At 41.5% G+C, this 18,701-nt stretch overlaps 1 protein-coding gene across 1 annotated transcript in view; it reads right to left on the bottom strand.

The window, feature by feature from the left end:
- The window catches only part of Kdm5b (lysine demethylase 5B), an 83,933-nt gene that overhangs the window by 17,500 nt on the left and 47,732 nt on the right, over window positions 1-18,701 (bottom strand). The window contains exons 12-21 of the mRNA XM_045142292.1: window positions 17,623-17,785; window positions 15,801-15,920; window positions 13,607-13,801; window positions 9,624-9,805; window positions 9,202-9,326; window positions 7,174-7,324; window positions 6,906-7,020; window positions 4,830-5,185; window positions 3,638-3,776; window positions 1,063-1,242 (exon numbers count right to left, since the gene is read on the bottom strand). Coding sequence (XP_044998227.1) covers window positions 1,063-1,242; window positions 3,638-3,776; window positions 4,830-5,185; window positions 6,906-7,020; window positions 7,174-7,324; window positions 9,202-9,326; window positions 9,624-9,805; window positions 13,607-13,801; window positions 15,801-15,920; window positions 17,623-17,785 — 1,726 coding nt within the window. The remainder of the gene's footprint in view (window positions 1-1,062; window positions 1,243-3,637; window positions 3,777-4,829; window positions 5,186-6,905; window positions 7,021-7,173; window positions 7,325-9,201; window positions 9,327-9,623; window positions 9,806-13,606; window positions 13,802-15,800; window positions 15,921-17,622; window positions 17,786-18,701) is intronic.

Below are 18,701 nucleotides of genomic sequence, written 5' to 3'. Positions count from 1 at the left end.
TAGGAGGATTGCTGTGAGTTCGAGGCCACCCTGAGACTCCATAGTGAATTCCAGGTCAGCCAGGGCTACAGCAAGACCCTACCTCGAAAAACCAAAAAAAAAAAAAAAAAAAAAAAAAAGTGATCTTGGGCTAGAGAGATGGCTTAGCAGGTAAGTGCTTGCCTGTGAAGCCTAAGGACCCTGATTCGAAGCTTGATTCCCCAGGTCCCACGTTAGCCAGATGCACAAGGGGGCGCACGCATCTGGAGTTCGTTTGCAGTGGCTGGAGGCCCTGGTGCGCCTGTTCTCTCTCTCTCTCTCCCCCCTCCCTCCTTCCCTCTTTCTGTCTGTTGCTCTCAAGTAAATTTTTTAAAAGTGATCTATATCAACTGATTCCAGTGATAATAGACATGCATCAGTTTATAGAAAATGGGAAAAAGAACACTATGCACTTTTTTTACGAGACATTAAGGAAATCACGTATCAGACTTACTAGGATTTACACAGTAAAACACAACCAAACTTAAAAGTCTAGCTTCAATATAATAGAGAACTTCACCTAGCCAGATAAGGTAATGCATACTTGGAAAATTAAAGTAGGAACGTTCCATGAATTCAACACCAGCCTGAACTATAGAGTGAGACTAGGTCTCACATATTGCAAAGCAAAACTTCACTCCATAGACAAATGTATTTTTGTTTTGTTTTTGTTTCTGTGAGGTTTGTAGGTGTGATCCACCATGCCTAGCTCACAAATTTTCTTCTTCTTTTTTTTTTTTAAGGGGGAGTGGGATTGCTAGCCCAGGGCCTCCAGCCACTACAACCAAACTCCAGACCACGTCTGTGCCACCCTGTGCGTCTCATTATGTGGGATCTGGAGAGTCAAACACAGTCCTTAGCCTTAGGCTTAACGGGTACCATAACCATGCAGCCATCTCTCCAGCCCCAAATGTTATCCTTTAGATAACAAATGTACCCTGAATATGTCCTCAAAACTTTCAATGTCGCTAACCCACAGAATCTATCCATGCTGGTCAGCTTTTTACAGACTGCACATTGAAAATGAGCTAGCTGTCACTGTACCTCTAAGAGAGAATAGGGGGAATTCGCAGACAAGAATGTATTTGCAGCACATTCTTTCCAAGCCTGAACTTCAGCTACTAGTGATTCCAGTCTTGGCAAAAAATTCAGATGAACTGGGATAGATCGGCCTCTTGAAACAAGTTCTATGAGTGTGTCTAGTACTGGCACACGTCCTCCAGCCTGAAAAATAAAAATAATCAGAACAATTTAGAAAACAAGACTTCTATGTAAAACAGAAAAAGTATCATGCATTCTCTGGTCCATTCACCCATCACATTGGTACCTACAGACCAATTTGAAAGAAATTCAATGAAACTAAGTATGTATTAACTAATTCAAGACTAAATTAAATCACAGTATTTAAAAAATTTTAATACTTTTTTCTTTTTAAAAATTTATTTATTTACTTGAGAGAGTGAGAGAGAAAGGAGCAGACATAGAGAGAGAATGGACAAGCCAGGGCCTCCAGCCACTACAAACTCCAGGTGAACGTGCCGCCTTGTGCATCAGGCTTACAAGGATCCTGGTGAGCTGAACCAAGGTCCTTTGGCTTTGCAAGTAAATACCTTAACTGCTAATCAATCTCTCCAGCAAGCATCTTAACTGCTAAGCCACCTCTCCAAACCTATAGTAATTTTAAAAAGGATCTAGGCATAGTGGTACATACCTTTAATCCCAGCTCTGAGAAGGCAGAGGTAGGAGGATCGTAGTGAGCTCAACACTACCCTGAGACTACATGTGAATTCCAGGTCAGCCTTGGCTACAGTGAGACCCATTCTCCCTTGGAGGGAACAAAAAAGGCTACAAGATGTGTATAGTGGTATATGCTCATAATCAAAGAAAGTATTCTGAAGCTGAGGAAGCAGGATCACAAGTTTCAAGCCATCCTGGCATACAAAGCAAAATAAACAACCAAAAACAACAAAAAAGAACATATACTGTATTTTACTCTAATCAAGTCACCAATGATGAACTACTCAGGGAAGTAAAATTTGAGAAGGCCCAGTGCTTCTTAAACTTTAGTATACTTTAGAATCATCTGGAAGCCTTCTTTATTTAGAAACAATTTTGTGGGGCTAGAGAGATGGCTTCATTAAGGCGTTTGCCTGCCAAGCCAAAGGATCCTGGTTCAACTGTCCAGGACCCACATTAGCCAGATGCACAAGTGGGCGCATGCGTCTGGAGTTTATTTGCAGTAGCTGGTGGTGCTGGCGTGTCCATTTACTCTCTCCCTCTTTCTCTGTCAAATAAATCAATAAAAGTAAAATATTAAAAAAAAATATAATTTTGTGGGTCACATCCCAGGTATTCTGATTCAGAAGTTAAGGGAGGATTCATGAATATGTATTTCTAAAAAGTCCCCAGGTTGGCGGGTGTGGTGGCGCACACCTTTAGTCCCAGCACTCAGGAGGTAGAGGTAGGATCTCCAAGAATTCAAGGCCACCCTGAGACTACCTAGTGAATTCTAGGTCAGCCTGGGCTAAACAGAGAACTCTACTCTGAAAAAACAAATAAACAAACAAACAAGCCTCAAACCATTTCCACCCTTGCCAGAGTGGACTGCTTCCTCTGGTGGAGGAACTACTATGACTGGCAGCAAGTGCATAATTGGGTACATGGCTATGGTTGGTCCAAACGTTCCTTTCTCAGCTATACACACAAGCTGCTCAGGCTCATTTGCAGAGTCAACTGGGAAACACTCTCCTGTGCTGCTACATCAGGTCCAAAAGACTTCTCAGGTGGCCCTTCTTAGCCTACTGTCAGAAGTGCAGGCTAAGCCAGACGTGGTGGTGCACGCCTTTAATTCCAGCACTCAGGAGGCACAGGTAGGAGGATCACCAAGAGTTCGAGGCCACCCTGAGACCACAGGTCAGCCTGGGCTAGAGTGAGACACTACCCAAAAACAAAAAAAAAGCACAACAAAACAAAATACTTTTATTTATTTATTTGAAAGCAGAGAGAGTGCAGGCTAAGCCAATAATCCAAAGAAAGCAACAAGAACAGTGGCAGGCAGGGGCAGGATAGGTACCCTCGCACCCCTATGCTGTCAGAACAAAGAGGAAGGTACTCTGAGTCCTGGCAGCAGCTGTGACAACTCAAGTAGCAGCTGAACAGTCTGAGAACAGGCAGGGGAGGAAGATAACAAGCAGAAATAGTAAGGAGACCAAGACAGAGAATTGGGATGGGGGGGGGGGTAGGAGAAAGTACTACATGAGGGACTGAGAAAAGAACCTGCAGGCCCAGTCATCAGAAGTTCCAGAGAATGTCAGTCAAGTCTTTATGGCAAAGGATCTCAGACTCTCAGACAGGATCTCACTTACGGGCTAAGGGTCCTAATACATAATGCCTGCAACTTGCCCCTGCATTCCACCTGCCTATGGCTTCTACTCATTGCTGTCAAATACCAAGGGAAACAAAACTTGCCGAAGGCAGCATTTGAAAAGCTTCTTGCCTACATTTAATTTCTGTTAGGTAAAGTAAAGGAACTCTCAAGTAATTGATTGGTGACAGACATGCTTTAACACTTTAACATTCAGGGTATTTTTTCTTTCTTTTTTTTTTTTTTATAACCAACCTGCAGTGCCTCTACATCCTGAAGCCAGTCTTTGGCTCTCTGTACTGAATCTTTCAAGACTGCACCATTTGGCAGGTACGCGGGGATCTCTTCAATCTCCTTCACCGCCGTAGCAAGACTGTTCAGTGAATGCCGTGGTCTACAAAAGTGGAAGACAAGGACGTCAGCACTCTAGGTAATGGTCCATTTATCATATGGTTATCAAAAAGGACAAGAAAAATCATTTTTAAAGAAATTCACTATGGCAAGTCTTTTCACATGGCACTGTATATTGCATAACAAATTAACTTGCTTCAAATGCTTAAGACTTAAGAGCAATAAGATTGAAAGAAGCATTCAAGTTCTTTCTACCTGCTCTGAGTTTTATCATGATATTACCACAAACTTCCACTGATGTGAAGGTATCTTAACAGATAATTTCTTCTGTGTTAAGTCAGATAAAATGTCAAGACTTGGTTTCATTCTGAAAATTAATTCTCTATGCTATTAACATATTCAAGGCACAACACACACAGAGAGACAAATATGTGTATCCACTCTTCAATGTCCACTATTTTAGGATTACCAAGACTATAACCTAGATGTCCTATGCTTTATGTTGTCAAATAGACAAAGAAAGACCTGTTATACAGAAAGCAAGATTAAGAGAGAACGTAAATTTACTCCTCTCACACAGAGAACTAACTAGGCTCTGTCCAAACTAATCCCTCAAACACAGGTGGGCATCCTCATTTGCTAAGCAACAGTATAAATGTACAATCCTGTTTCTGTTATATGTCTGATATTCACTGCATAAAACAATCCATGTTAAATCTCAGACACTTCTCTTTTTATGGCTTTTTGAGAAGAAAACAATACTCCTTGGGACCTTATTTATCAATTGTAAACAGTTTCACACCATTTGTAATTTTTTTCTCTTTTCAAAGACAATATCACTGGAGTCCAAGGAAATTTTATTTAATATTATCTCTAGCAAAGTCACAACCACTTAAATCATGCATTTTATAAAATAGTAAAGTAAGAAAACCTGTTTTGAAGCAGACACAAATATCTCAACTATTTCGACATGCATTCTATAAGGACAATATTTGTAGCTGATGAACATGTGCCAAATGCACAACCCTGGGCTCTATGCTCTACGACAGAAAACCTTCCCAACAAGGGGGTGATTCCAGTCTGGCTGCTTTTTTACCTGGCCTTGAGAAGACTCTTGGCTTTGTCATCCCAGTGTTCTGACACTGTAAGAAGTTCTTGCAGCCGGGCCATAGCTTTCTCCACTGCTGAGTATGGAGCCAGACCCACCCCCAAGTCTATGAGACGTCTCATATCATCTAAAGTGAGGGAGCTGGGGTCTAGGCAAGCTTGCTGCACCTCTTCTAGCCAACGAGCCTGTTCTAAGCGGGTACGCATCTCAGCAAGCTGTGGAAGTTCAACATCAAATTCAAAGCTGACATCTAGCAAGTTCTGAAGTTCAGCAGCACTAGGCATTTCCTCAGAGAGTAGTTTCTGACTACGCTGTTGGAAATCTTCCACACGATTTAAGAGATCCTAAAAGAAAAGATGACAAAACAACTTAAGTTATTCCATCAAAACAGCCAGTTTCAAGCCGGGTGTGTTCAAGGCCAGCCTAAACCTGGGCTAAAATGAGACCCTATGTCATAGAAAGAGAGAGAGAGAGAGAGAGAGAGAGAGAGAGCGCAAGCCAGGTGTGGTGGTACATGTCTTTAATCCTAGCAGTTGGGAGGTAAGAGGATTGCAATGAGTTCGAGGCCAATGTGGGCTAGAGTGAAACTCTGCCTTGGGAGAAGAAAACAAAACAAAACAAAAAAACCACATCAATTTCAATACCTGGCTTTGTTCACAATGGAATGTGTTCATAGCCAATGTAATGCTATAATAGCCCACATGATTTCAGTGGTACAGGGTAAATAAGAAAGAAGTCATCTGACAGCTAAAACAAGAGATCACAAAAGCTTTAAGCAACTACAAGGAACTAGCTAGCAGTCACTTTTTACAGGGGGTAAAGAGGATATTTCTTTCTTTTTTTTTTTTTTAATTTTTTTATTTATTTTACTTGAGAGCGACAGACATACAGAGAGAGAGAGAGAGAGAGAGAGAATGGGCGCGCCAGGGCTTCCAGCCTTTGCAAACGAACTCCAGACGCGTGCGCCCCCTTGTGCATCTGGCTAACGTGGGACCTGGAGAACCGAGCCTCTAACTGGGGTCCTTAGGCTTCACAGGCAAGCGCTTAACCGCTAAGCCATCTCTCCAGCCCGAGGATATTTCTTGAGATAGGGTCTTGTCATGTAGCCCAAAGTGGTTTCAAACTTGTAGCAATCATCCGCCTTAGCCTCTGGGTGCTGAAATTAAAGTATGTGCCACCATACCCGTGTTTTGCCAGTCACTTTTTTTTTTCCTTTGTTTACATTTTAGAGCTGAAGAGACAGCTCAGCTGCTAAGGCCTGCAAAGCCTAACAACCCAAGTTTGATACCCCAGTATCCACTTAAAGCCAGATGCACAAAGAAATGCATGCACCTACAGTTTGTTTGCTGCAAGACGAGGCCCTGGCATACCCACTCTCTACCTCTCTCACCAATTTCCCTCCAATTAAAAAAATTATTTTAGTTTTTTCGACATAAGATCTCACTCTAGTACAAGCTGATCTAGAATTCGCTATGTAGCCTCAGCAATCCTCCTGCCTCTGCCTCCCAAATGCTGGGATTAAAGGCAGGCCCACCACCCCAGCTACTGACAACTTTTCCACATGTACACAAATGTATTTTGATCATATCCCTCCTATTACCCTCTATTGTTCCCACTTCCCACTCAATCCCCATCTTCTTCTCTGTCCTCCTCCTACTTTCATGCCATTTAATATTTTAAGTGTATGTGCCACTGAGTTTAATTAAGGTTGCTTGCATGAGCATAGGAGGGGAATATTCACTACAGCATAGTGGATAGTCACTAAAGAAAATGTCTTCCCCTTTCCCAGCAACCTTAACTGCCAATAACTACTCGGAGAGGGGTGAGGACCTTATGCCCTACTCCCTTCAATGGTCACTTTCATAATAAAAATTTCCAACTTTATATTTCTTCTGTTGACCTATTATAATGTCCTTTTATATGCATAAACACTAATATATTATTCAAATATTTGCAAATTAATAATGTACAAATTACCCACCAAATATGACAAGTTAATGTGAACTGAGTTTATGTGTAAATATGGAGTCACCCAGAGCACCCCGCGCATCACTCTGCGGTTACCTTTAGCAGCGGCGTCTGACTAATGACACACGGAAGCGCGTGCAGCTGTGTCACAAACTGCCGGAGCTCAGTCACTGTCAGCTGATTCTGAGATTTTCCTCCACCAGACCGGTATCTACAGACAAGAACCCAAAAAATTACATGAGAAGGTCTCATATAATATAAGGTCTCAGTATCACAAAAAGCCAGGATGGAAAGAAAAAAATCAGTCACAACAGGTTTCTAGGTTTAGAGGTAACTAAATGCAATTTCAAATAGAAATATATACCTAGTTTGCCTTTTGCCATTAAGCAATTGCTGGGCAACAGAGGCACACTTCTCTGCATCCTGTGTGACTAAGCGAAGGTGACGCAAAAGATCATTATCTGGGAATTTTTTCATTTCTGATTCTTCAATTAAAGCTTGAAAGCTGACAAGGCCTAAAAATAAAGAAAAAAGTCACCTTTTCTGTGATCATTAAGTTTATTATTACTGTTATGTAATTGAGAGGAAGATGTTCCTTTTGTCAATTCTGACCCATTAAATATAATTTTTAAATTGTTACAATGTTTCAGTTAGTTTGTTTAATCTTAGGGGTGGGTAGCTAAAGCAAAAAGTTTTTAAACAAGGGGCTGGAGTGATGGCTTAGTGGTTAAGGCGTTTGCCTGAGAAGCCTAAATACCCAGGTTTAATTCCCCAGGACCCGCATAATGTGCACAATAGGGCACATGGTCTGGAGTTCATTTGCAGTGCATAGAGGCCCTGGTGTGCCCATTCTCTATATGCCTGTTTCTCTCTCAAAATAAATAAATTTGAAAATTTAGAAGGAGTTTCTAAATAAGTGTTGAGTTATCCTTTAAGTGGGAAATGCTAAGACATGGGATTAAAATGTAAAACATGATGATTCACGCCTTTAATCCCAGCACTAGGGAGGCAGAGATAGGATTTCCATGAGTTTCAGACCAGCCTGGGACAACAAAGTGAATTTCAGGTCAGACTGGGCTACAGTGAGACCTTACCTAGAACCCCTACCTTGAACAAAAAATGTAAAAATAAAAAATAATGGACTTATGAAAGGAAAAGTAATACAGATATTACTGTATTCTCCCTTGTCTCATTCTGTAGCTGACAAGTAACTGGTCATTGCTCCCTTCTTCTAAATGAAGGAGAGATGTTACCTACTGAGCTAAGAAAGAAAAGCAAGCAAGGACAGGTGTGGTGGTGCATGCCTTTAATCCCAGCACTTGGGAGGCAAAAGCAGGAGGATTGCTGTGAGTTCAAGGCTACCCTGAGACCACATAGTGAATTCCAGGTCAGTATGGCCCAAAGTGATACGCTACCCCAAAAGAAAAAAAAAAAAAAGCCAAGCAAAAACATTTGGAACAGGCCAGCCATGGTGGCGCACGCCTTTAATCCCAGTACTTGGGAGGCAGAGGTCAAGGGATCACTGTTGGGTTTGAGGTTAGCCTGAGACTTCATAGTGAATTCCAGGTCAGCCTGGGCTAGACAGAGTGAGACCGTACTTTGAAAAATCAGAAAGAAAAAAAAAAACAATCTTTTTGGAACAATATGGAAGGAAGTAGTGACTTTCAAAAGTAATAACAGAGGCCAAGGTCATTAACCTTTGATGAGAACTAAGATGAGTCAGCATTTCAGACACTCTTAATTTCTAGCTGCCTTGCATAGAATCTGTTTGTTTTTTTAAATAAAGTATAGAAATAAAGGTTATTATATTTCCTAAGAATAAGAGTTTGTGAAACCATCTCACACAATCAATATAGCAAGACAGTGCTTAGTTGAAGGGGCAACTGCCTTATCTACTCTTGGTTTCAAAACCTCTACAAATGATCTGGAAACCTGGAGATCAAGGACAAAATTAGGTTGTTTTCAATAACCTATGTTGCTGATGAAAATTACAGTAGCTTTCATGCATGGTGGCATACCTTTAATTTCAGCCTGGGTTAAAGTGAGAGTACTTTAAAAGAAAAGAAAACAAAAAACTTATAGCTAGTTTCATTATACTCCCATCCCTATTTTTTTTTTTTAATTTTATTTATTTATTTGAGAGCGACAGACACAGAGAGAAAGACAGATAGAGGGAGAGAGAGAGAATGGGAGCGCCAGGGCTTCCAGCCTCTGCAAACGAACTCCAGACGCGTGCGCCCCCTTGTATATCTGGCTAACGTGGGACCTGGGGAACCGAGCCTTGAACCAGGGTCCTTAGGCTTCACAGGCAAGCGCTTAACCACTATGCCATCTCTCCAGCCCCCCATCCTTATTTTGCCAGTCATCAAATGTCACTTTTTATGCCACATACTTTTCTTCTTGTTAATCTTTGCCTCCAACGCTTCATTTACATTTAAGGCCCACTCATTGTATGATTCTGCACGAAGCTTCAGTGCATTCATCATGGGGTAGAGATCATCCAGAGTGTATCTGTACCTGGAAAGAGAACACCAGAAAGCTTTGAAGTATGACTACAGAAAACTATATTTTTTTTTGTTTGTTTTTTTGAGGCAGGGTCTCACTCTAGCCCAGGCTGACCTGGAATTCACTCCGTAGTCTCAGGGTGGCAGCGATCCTCCTACCTCTGCCTCCCAAGTGCTGGGATTAAAGGTGTGTGCCCCCATGCCCAGCAAGAAAACCAGATTTTTATTGCTGACAGTTCATCCCTAGAACAGGGAATGCCACTGGGCATTTAGTGTTTTCCCAAAGGGAGGGGTCATTCTTCCTACTCACCTCAGGTTATATTTATAAGGGGGGCAGGAACACAATTCTGTTACATGATGAAGGCAAACAAGCAGGCCAGGTTTACAAGAGCAGGAGATGGCAGACATGAAGCATGTAGTTTTGCATTTTATACACTGCCTCTCATCATCTGGCAATAGCTCAAAATCCATTCTTTCCGAATCAATTACTCCCTAGAATAAAGTCTACTTTAGAGACTTTCAAAGGATAATACAATCTACCAGTACCCAAGATATATACATGCAATAGTTGAATTTTTAAAAAAAGGTCAATACATAACAAAGAAGACTCATCAATATATTTATAAATATATATATATATATATAAGCTGTTTTCAAAACACGGAATACAAAGTAACAATGGTCTTATTAATATGTGCACACTAATCTACTTCTCTAAGGAAAATCTCTCCTAGGATAAAGGTCCTATGTATGGCCATTTTGATCTGAGTATGACCAAGTTACTACTGTATTACTCTGCTGAGATTAGCTGTCTATCCTAGTCCAAACTGGCCTTGTCCAAGTTTTGGGTATAAATGAGAGTCAAGTAAATAGGTATTTCTTACCACTGAGGAAATATCTCAAGAGTTTCAAAGTGATATAATCTTTTTTTTAAAATATTTTTTGTCCATTTTTTATTTATTTATTTGAGAGCAACAGACAGAGAGAAAGACAGATAGAGGGAGAGAGAATGGGCGCGCCAGGGCTTCCAGCCACTGCAAACGAACTCCAGATGTGTGCGCCCCCTTGTGCATCTGGCTAACGTGGGACCTGGGGAACCGAGCCTCGAACCAGGGTCCATAGGCTTCACAGGCAAACGCTTAACTGCTAAGCCATCTCTCCAGCCCAAAGTGATATAATCTTATAAATGAAGAAAAATAGGGGTTGGGGATATAGCTCAGTAATACAGTACTAGCCTAGAATGTGCAAGGCCTTGGGTCTGATCCCTAGCAAAGCCCCCCCCACTTCAGATTAAAGGAAAGAATATAAGGAAAACAGGAAGGAATATTTTGCAGGAAATGTTCCCTGAATATCTCTTAGCCATTTACACAGAAAAGCATCTAAGGGGATATCATTATCTCCACATGCACACGACACCTTGTGCATCTGGCATACGTGGATCCTGGGGATTCAAACCTGGGTCTTCTGGCTTTACAAGCAAGTGCCTTAACTGCTAAGCCATCTCTCCAGCCCAAATAACTTTTTTTTTTTTTTAATTTTTTGGTTTTTCGAGGTAGGGTCTCACTCTGGTCCAGGCTGACCTAGAATTAACTGTCATCTCAGGGTGGCCTTGAACTCATGGCAATCCTCCTACCTCTGCCTCCTGAGTGCTGGGATTAAAGGTGTGTGCACCATGCCCAGCTCAAATAACTTTTTTTTTTAATTTAGTTAAAAAAAAAAAAAAAAAAAACCTAAAGTTGGTGGAACTGAATAGATGGCAGATTAGCAGTTAAAGGTGTTTGCCTACAAAGTGTGATGGGCTGAGATCGATTCCCCAGCACTGATGTAAAGCCAAATGCACAAAGTGGCGTATGTGTTTCAAGTCTGTTTACAGTGACAGGAGACCCTGGCATGCATGCCCATTGTCTCTCCTCTCTTTCCTTTTCTCTCTTTCAAATGAGTAAATAATTTTGGAAAAAAAAGGAACAGAAGTTGGAAGACTCATACTACTTAATTTAAAGACTTCCTAGAAATTTACAAATTATGAAGACTATTTGGTATTAACAGTATGATAGGTTTATGGATTAGCAGAAGGGTTAGGAGAAAAAGACTCACATATGTGGTAAGTTGACTTTTATCCAAGGCACAAAGGCAATTTACCAGAAAAAAGACAGTATTTTCAAGAGGTGGTGAAAAAGAAAAAAGGTAAGCCCTGTTTAGTGGTATAAGCCAATAATCCCACCTACTCAGGAGGCTGAGGCAAGAGGATTCCAAGTTTAAGGCTTGCCTTGGCTATAGAGTGGGCAAGTTACTGAGACCATGTCTCAGAATTTAAAAAGAGAGATGGCTCTGCAGTTAAAGCTCTTGCTTACAAAGCTCAACAGCCTGGGTTTGATTCCCCAGTATTCATGTAAACCCAGATACACAAAGTGCTACATGTATCTAGAGTTTGACTGCACTATCTAGATGCCCTGGTAGAGCCATTCTGTCTATATCACTGAGTTTCTCTGCTTCCTTCTGCTTGCAAATAAATAAGTACATAAATAAATTTTACAAAATAAAATAAGGCATTGGGAATGTAGCTCAATGGTAGAGCATATACAAGGACTTAGATTCAATTCCTATCCCCCCCCACACACACACTCCCCTTAAAAATTAAAACTGGGGAACTTCCGGCCAAGATGGCAACCGCCTAGCTGCCCTACAAATCCCGGGGAAGAAAAGATAGATGCAGATCCTAAGGAGAGAGCCACCTCATCATACCTCAAAAGGGCCCCAGCTGAAACTAAGGAAAATTGGCAAAACAAGCCAGGGTGCTGTTTTCCTGATGAACCGGGTACCAGCACAAGGAGGATGGAGACCAACACAGAGAAAAATCAACGCCTACCAAATCAGAGAGCCAGAGCCCCAGAAGCCCCCAACACCTCATCACTGAAGCACACCAAAAGTGAACCCAACATGTCTCAGGGAAATTTTGCGGAAGGGGTGGAAAGAATGTCAGAGCCACATGTTGGGTCATAATATACAGAGACATTTATCATACCAATAACTGTGGGATAACCCAACAATGCATGACCCATATACCTCAACAAGGAGGGGCCAATGGGGAGGGGGTAGGTCATGGATGAGCCTAATAATGGTACCAAACTGCCTATACTTGCAGAATAGAAAACTAATTTAAAAAAATTAAAAAATAAAGTGGTAATAAAAAAAAATTAAAATTGGGGAGCCAGGCATGGTGGCTCACACCTTTAATCTCAGCACTCAGGAGGAGCACAGTTAGTTCAAAGCTACCCTGAGACCACATAGTGCATTCCAGGTCAGCCTAGACTAGAGTGTAACCCTACCTCCAAAAACCAAAAAAAAATTTTAAAAAATAAAGTTGCAGAGAGATGACTTAGAGGTAAGGCACTTGCCTGTGAAACCTAAAGAATCCATCCATGTTAGACTCTCCAGAGTCCACGTAAGCCAGACACACAAAAGTGAGGCAAGTGCAAGGTTGTACACACCCACTAGGTAGTACAAGCATCTGCAGTTTGATTGCAGTGGCTGAGGACCTGGCCTACCAACTCTCTTTCTATCTCTCTCTAAAATAATAAATTAGGCCAGGTGTGGGAGCGCACACCTTTAATCTCAGCACTTGGGAGGCAGAGGTAGGTGGATAGCCATGAGTTCAAGGCTACCTTGAGACTACATAGTGAATTCCAGGTCAGGCTGGGCTAGAGTGAGACTCTACCTCAAAAATCAAACTAAATAAATAAAACAATATAATATATTTTTAATTGGGCTGAAGAGATGGCTTAGTGCTTAAGGCATTTGCATGCAAAGCCAAAGGGCACAGGTTTGATTCCCCAGGTCCCACATAAGCCAGATGCGTAAGTTGGCACAAGCATCTGGAGTTCATTTGCAGTGGCTAAAGGCCCTGGCATGCACATTCTCTCTCTCTCCCTCTCTGTTTCTACTAAATAAATAAAAATAAAATGTCCAAAACTTGGGACTTCTGGAGCAAGGTGGAAACACTACTAAAACCAAGACTAGATGAACACTCATCTGGATACAGAATTGGTATGTAGAATGTTCGACTATTGCAAAATAAAATTTAAAAATAAATGGAAAAAATGGGCAAGATTTGAATGCTTATCCAGAGATTGAAAGGTATAAGATATGATATGATAGTCAATCAAGATAAAAATAGCAACAAATTAGTACTATGTATCTATGAGGATGACTTTAGCAGAAATTAAACATTGTAAGAAAAACAAAAGGCATTAAATTTGTATCCAATGACATGCAATTAGATTTCCAAAATCTTACCAATTTACGGACAGATTCCCTTAAAGCTTTTTCATCTTCAATCATGATAGCCATGTCCTTCTGAACAGTTGAAGCCACCACAACATCTAATACATCGGCCTTAGAAGCCATTTTACAAATCATCTCATCATGAGAAAACACGCAGTACCGGTGAAGCAGGCGATAATGCTCCACACACTGTCGGCCTAATGGCAGCTGAGTCAAAGGCACAAGAAAATGTGTAACACATCTTTCAGAAATTTGATGTAATGCTATCACATAATCAAATATTACAATCTAAGTCAAAGTTCTAATCACAAGTCAATCTGTCTAAGATTTCCAGGTTAGACCATAGCCCTACTAATCTTTGTATTCTAAAAAGCTGATCCATTTAGTACCTTAATTTAAAAGGTGAGCCAGGCGTTGTGGCACACACCTCTAATCCAAGCACTCGGAAAGCACAGGTAGGAGATCGCCCTAAGTTCCAGGCCACCCTAAGACTACATAGTGAATTCCAGGTTAGCCTGGGCTACAGTGAAACCCTACCTTGAAAACAAAGGTGGAAAAAAAAAGGGCTGAGGAAATGGCTTAGCGGTTAAGGCATTTGCCTCTGAAGCCTAAGCACCCTGGTTTGATTCCCCAGGACCCACATAAGCCAGATGCACAAAGGGGTGCATGTGTGTGGAGTTCGTTTGCAATGGCTAAAGGCCCTGGCACACCCATTCTCTTTATCTGCCTCTTCTCCCCGCTCTCTCTCAAATAAATAAATAAGACCCAGGTTTAATTCCCTAGAACCCATGTAAGCCAGATGCACATGTTGGCACATGCGCCTAGAGTTCATTTACAGGGGCGAGAGGCCTTGACACACCCATTCTCACTCTGTCTATCAGTCTCTCTCTAGTTAATAAATAAAAATAAATAAATAAATAAAAGAAACTGGCATCATGGCAAACACCTTTAATGCCAGCACTGAGAGGTAGGAGGATCACTGTGAATTCAAGGCCATCATAAGAGTAATCACTAGAATAGGGATATAAAGGCAAGAAGATCTGGAGTCCAAACCCATCCATGGCTCTATACCAATTTTATTTTTTATTTATTTATTTGAGAGTGACAGACACAGAGAGAAAGACAGATAGAGGGAGAGAGAGAGAATGGGCGCGCCAGGGCTTCCAGCCTCTGCAAACGAACTCCAGACGCGTGCGCCCCCTTGTGCATCTGGCTAACGTGGGACCTGGGGAACCGAGCCTCGAACCATGGTCCTTAGGCTTCACAGGCAAGCGCTTAACCGCTAAGCCATCTCTCCAGCCCTCTATACCAATTTTAAAGCCAGTCTTAGATACTTGATATGTTAAAAAAAAAAATCTTTTATAATTATGGAAAATGTTAATAAAAATTGTGAAAATAAAAAATAAAAAAAAGAAATTCCAAAACACTGGAATTTTACAACAACAAAAAAATCAACTATATAATTAATTGTAACCAAGTATGTCATTAAATTGCCATATTGTGGGTTAAGTTAGCTTATACTAAGTTCCAGAACAAAATTATTTAGTTTAGAATAGGCTTCAATTAGATTAAAAATTAACAGAATCTTCTCTTGAACCATTCTTGCTACAAACTGTTTTTTTTTTTTTCCCCCAGATACATTTTCATGTTTTTACAGGTTGCAGGACAGCTTGCAACTAGGAGCCCAGGACAACCTGAGTAACACAGTAAGGCCATTAATTCCCCTCGTCCCCATGTCCTCCAACCCCCCAAAGACCTCAACAACAGCAATAATAAATAGAAGAGCTTGCTACAAATGAAAAGTTACAGTTGTGGGCTGGAGAGATGACTTAGTGGCTGCTAAGGCATTTGCCTGCAAAGCCCAAGGAGCCCAGTTCAATTCCCCAGGACCCATATAAACCAGATGCATGCACAAAGGGGCGCATGCATCTGGAGTTCGTTCGCAGGGGCTGGAGACCCTGGAAAGCCCATTCTCTAATAAATAAAAATTTTAAAGGCCCTTAAAAAAAGTCAGTTGAATTAAGCAACGCAGAGTATGTCTAAGTTACAATCTGGTACAAATGCCTTATCTCACTGTGGAATGGCAAAGAGTTACCAATATAGTTAGAGAACCACTTATACATATTACAGTTTTTAAAGCATTCCTCTTCTATTTCCACAGGAAAACAGTACATTTGAAAGAGCTCTATAACTTGTAATTGCATACCCAGTCAACGGTGCAAAAGTTAACGGCCTCAGCAAAATTAAAACCTTGGTTAAAACCACTGTGGTAGGCTCTTGGAAATGTAATCACAAACTCCCCAGCACACTGATTTGTCCGATAGACCTAAGAAAACAGATATTAGAGATGTTTGAGGTTCTTAGCAAGATGGACAAGGACAAACAACAAGAAAAATACTAACACTGAAGAGATGATAAAATTTTGGTTATATATTGGTTATTATTTCTAAGTATACATAATTTATGATCCCTCAAAATTTAAGTCCTTTAAGCTGGGCATGGTAGAACACACCTTTAATCCCAGCAGTTAGGAGGCAGCAGTGGGAGGATCACCATGAGTTAAAGGCCACCCTGAGACATGTAGTAAATTCCAGGCCAGGCTGGGCTAGAGTGAGACCCTACCTCGAAAAGAAAAAAAAAAAAAAAAAAAAAATTAAATCCTTTCTGTGTGTCCCACTGACCAACCTGTGAACTCAGAAGCATAAAATTTAGATTAATGACCAAATGTTCCCATTAAAACTGGAAATTCAGCCAGGTGTGGCGGCACACACCTTTAATCCCAGCACTTGGGAGGCAGAGGTAGGAGAATTGCCATGAGTTCAAGGCCACCCTGAGATGACAAGAGTTAATTCCAGGTCAGCCTGGACCAGAGTGAGACCCTACTTTGAAAAGCCAAAAAAAAAAAAAAAAAACCAAACAAACAAACAAAAACCTGGAAATTCATCATTTTGTTTAATATAGCTAATGAAGATGGAATTTTCAGGGGCTGGAGAGATAGCTCAGCAATTAAAGGCACATGCTGGCAAAACTGATGACCTAGATGGAATTCCCCAGAACATAACGCCACATGAACAAAGTGGCATGTGTGTCTGGAGTTCATTTACGCCAGCAGGAGGCCCTGGTGTGCCCACCCTCCTCTCTCTCCAAAAAAAATAAAATAAAAACGCCAGCCAGCACATGCTTTTAATGCCAGCACTTGGGAGGCAGAGGTAGGAGGACTGGCCTGAGTTTGAGGACACCCTGAGACTACATAATAACTTCCAAGTAAGCCTGGGCTAGAGCGAGACCCAACCTCAAAAAAAAAAAAAAAAAAAAACATATATATAGGGCTAGGAGATGACTTAGTGGTTAAAGCCCTTGCCTGCGAAGCCTAAGAACTCATGTTCGAATCTCCAGGTCTCAAGTAAACCAGGCACACGATGCAAGCATGCAAGGTTGCACATGCACATAAAGAGGCACATGTGTCTGGAGTTCATTTGCAGTGGCTGAAAGCCTGGTATGTGCATTTCTTTCTCTCTCTCCAAATAAAAAGCAGAAACAGGGCTGGAGAGATGGCTTAGCAGGACCCACGTAAGCCAGATGCCCAAGAGGGCACATATATCTGGAGTTAGTCTGTAGTGGCTGTAGGCCCTGGAGTGCCCATTCTCATTCTCTCAAATAAATTATTTAATTAAATTTAAAAAAAGTATGCATTTCAGAGGGCCAGGCATGGTGTCACATGCCTTGAATTCCAACACTTCAGAGGCAGAGTTAGGAGTATTGCCATGAGGTAAAGGCCACCCTAAGACTACACCAGGTCAGCCTGGGCTAGAGCATTCATACAATAGAAACCACAAAGAAAATATTGCCAAGAGCATCTCTAGGCTCACTGGATTAATGGTAGACAGTATCTAACAGACATTTCTGCCATTTAGATAATACTATGGAAAACACAAAACCGAAACAATTTCAATAGGAAATAGGAATAACAAAGAAATAGAGAAGAAATGGATTAAATCTGCAGGGCAATGGAAAAATCCAGAACATACAGGCACTTCATGAGTCATCAAAGTATTGGGGTTCATGATGGTCACAAGCTGGTGAAGGAGATCAGGCTGGGACACAAAGAGCTCGGGAGCCAGTTTCTTCATTACGTTTTCTAGCTGCTCAGCAGCATACCCGGGGACTCCGTACCAGGTTTTTGGCTCACCCCTGAAAACAGATTAAACAAGTAAATAATAACACAAACACAAGCAAAATTGTTAGGCAGTCCCTATTTTTTTTTTTTTTCGAGGTAGGGTCTCACTCTGGCCCAGGCTGACCTGAATTCACTATGTAGTTTCAGGGTGGCCTCGAACTCATGGTGATCCTCCTACCTCTGCCTCCCGAGTTCTGGGATTAAAGGCATGTGCCACCACGCCCGGCTTATTTTCTTTTCTTTTTTAAGATTAATTTTTTTTGAGCCGGGTGTGGTGGCGCACACCTTTAATCCCAGCACTCGGGAGGCAGAGGTAGGAGGACTGCCATGAGTTTGAGGCCACCCTGAGATGACAGAGTTAATTCCAGGTCAGCCTGGGGCAGAGTGAGACCCTACCTCAAAAAACCAAAAAAAAAAAAAAAAAAAAAAAGACTTATTTATTTTTATTAATTTATTATATAGAGAGAAAGGGGATGGGAGAGAGAATGGGTGTGCCAGGGCCTCTTGCTATTGCAAACAAACTCCAGTGTATGTGCACCATGCACATCTATCTGGCTTTCATGGGACCTGGAGAATCTTAGGCTTCACAGGCAATCGCATGGTGGTGCAGGCCTTTAATCCCAGCCCTCTGGAGGCAGAAAAAGGATGACCGACATGAGTTCAAAGCCACCCTGAGACTACATAGTGCATTCCAGGTCAGCCTGGGTTAGAGTAAGACCCTACCAGGGGAAAAAAATACTCAAACTGAACAAGTATACCAGGCATGGTGGCATACGCCTTTAATCCCTGCATTTGGGAAGCAGAGGTAGGAAGATAACCTAAAATTCAAGGCCAGCCTGAGACTACAGAATGAATTCCAGGTCAGCCTGGGCTTCAGCAAGACCTTACCTCAAAACATAAAATTTATCATCAAAACTATGAATAGCATGT

The sequence above is a fragment of the Jaculus jaculus genome, chromosome 1 (assembly GCF_020740685.1).
Source record: "Jaculus jaculus isolate mJacJac1 chromosome 1, mJacJac1.mat.Y.cur, whole genome shotgun sequence".
In the NCBI taxonomy this organism is placed as follows: Eukaryota; Metazoa; Chordata; class Mammalia; order Rodentia; family Dipodidae; genus Jaculus; species Jaculus jaculus.
This window is presented reverse-complemented; position numbering and strand designations above follow the sequence as displayed.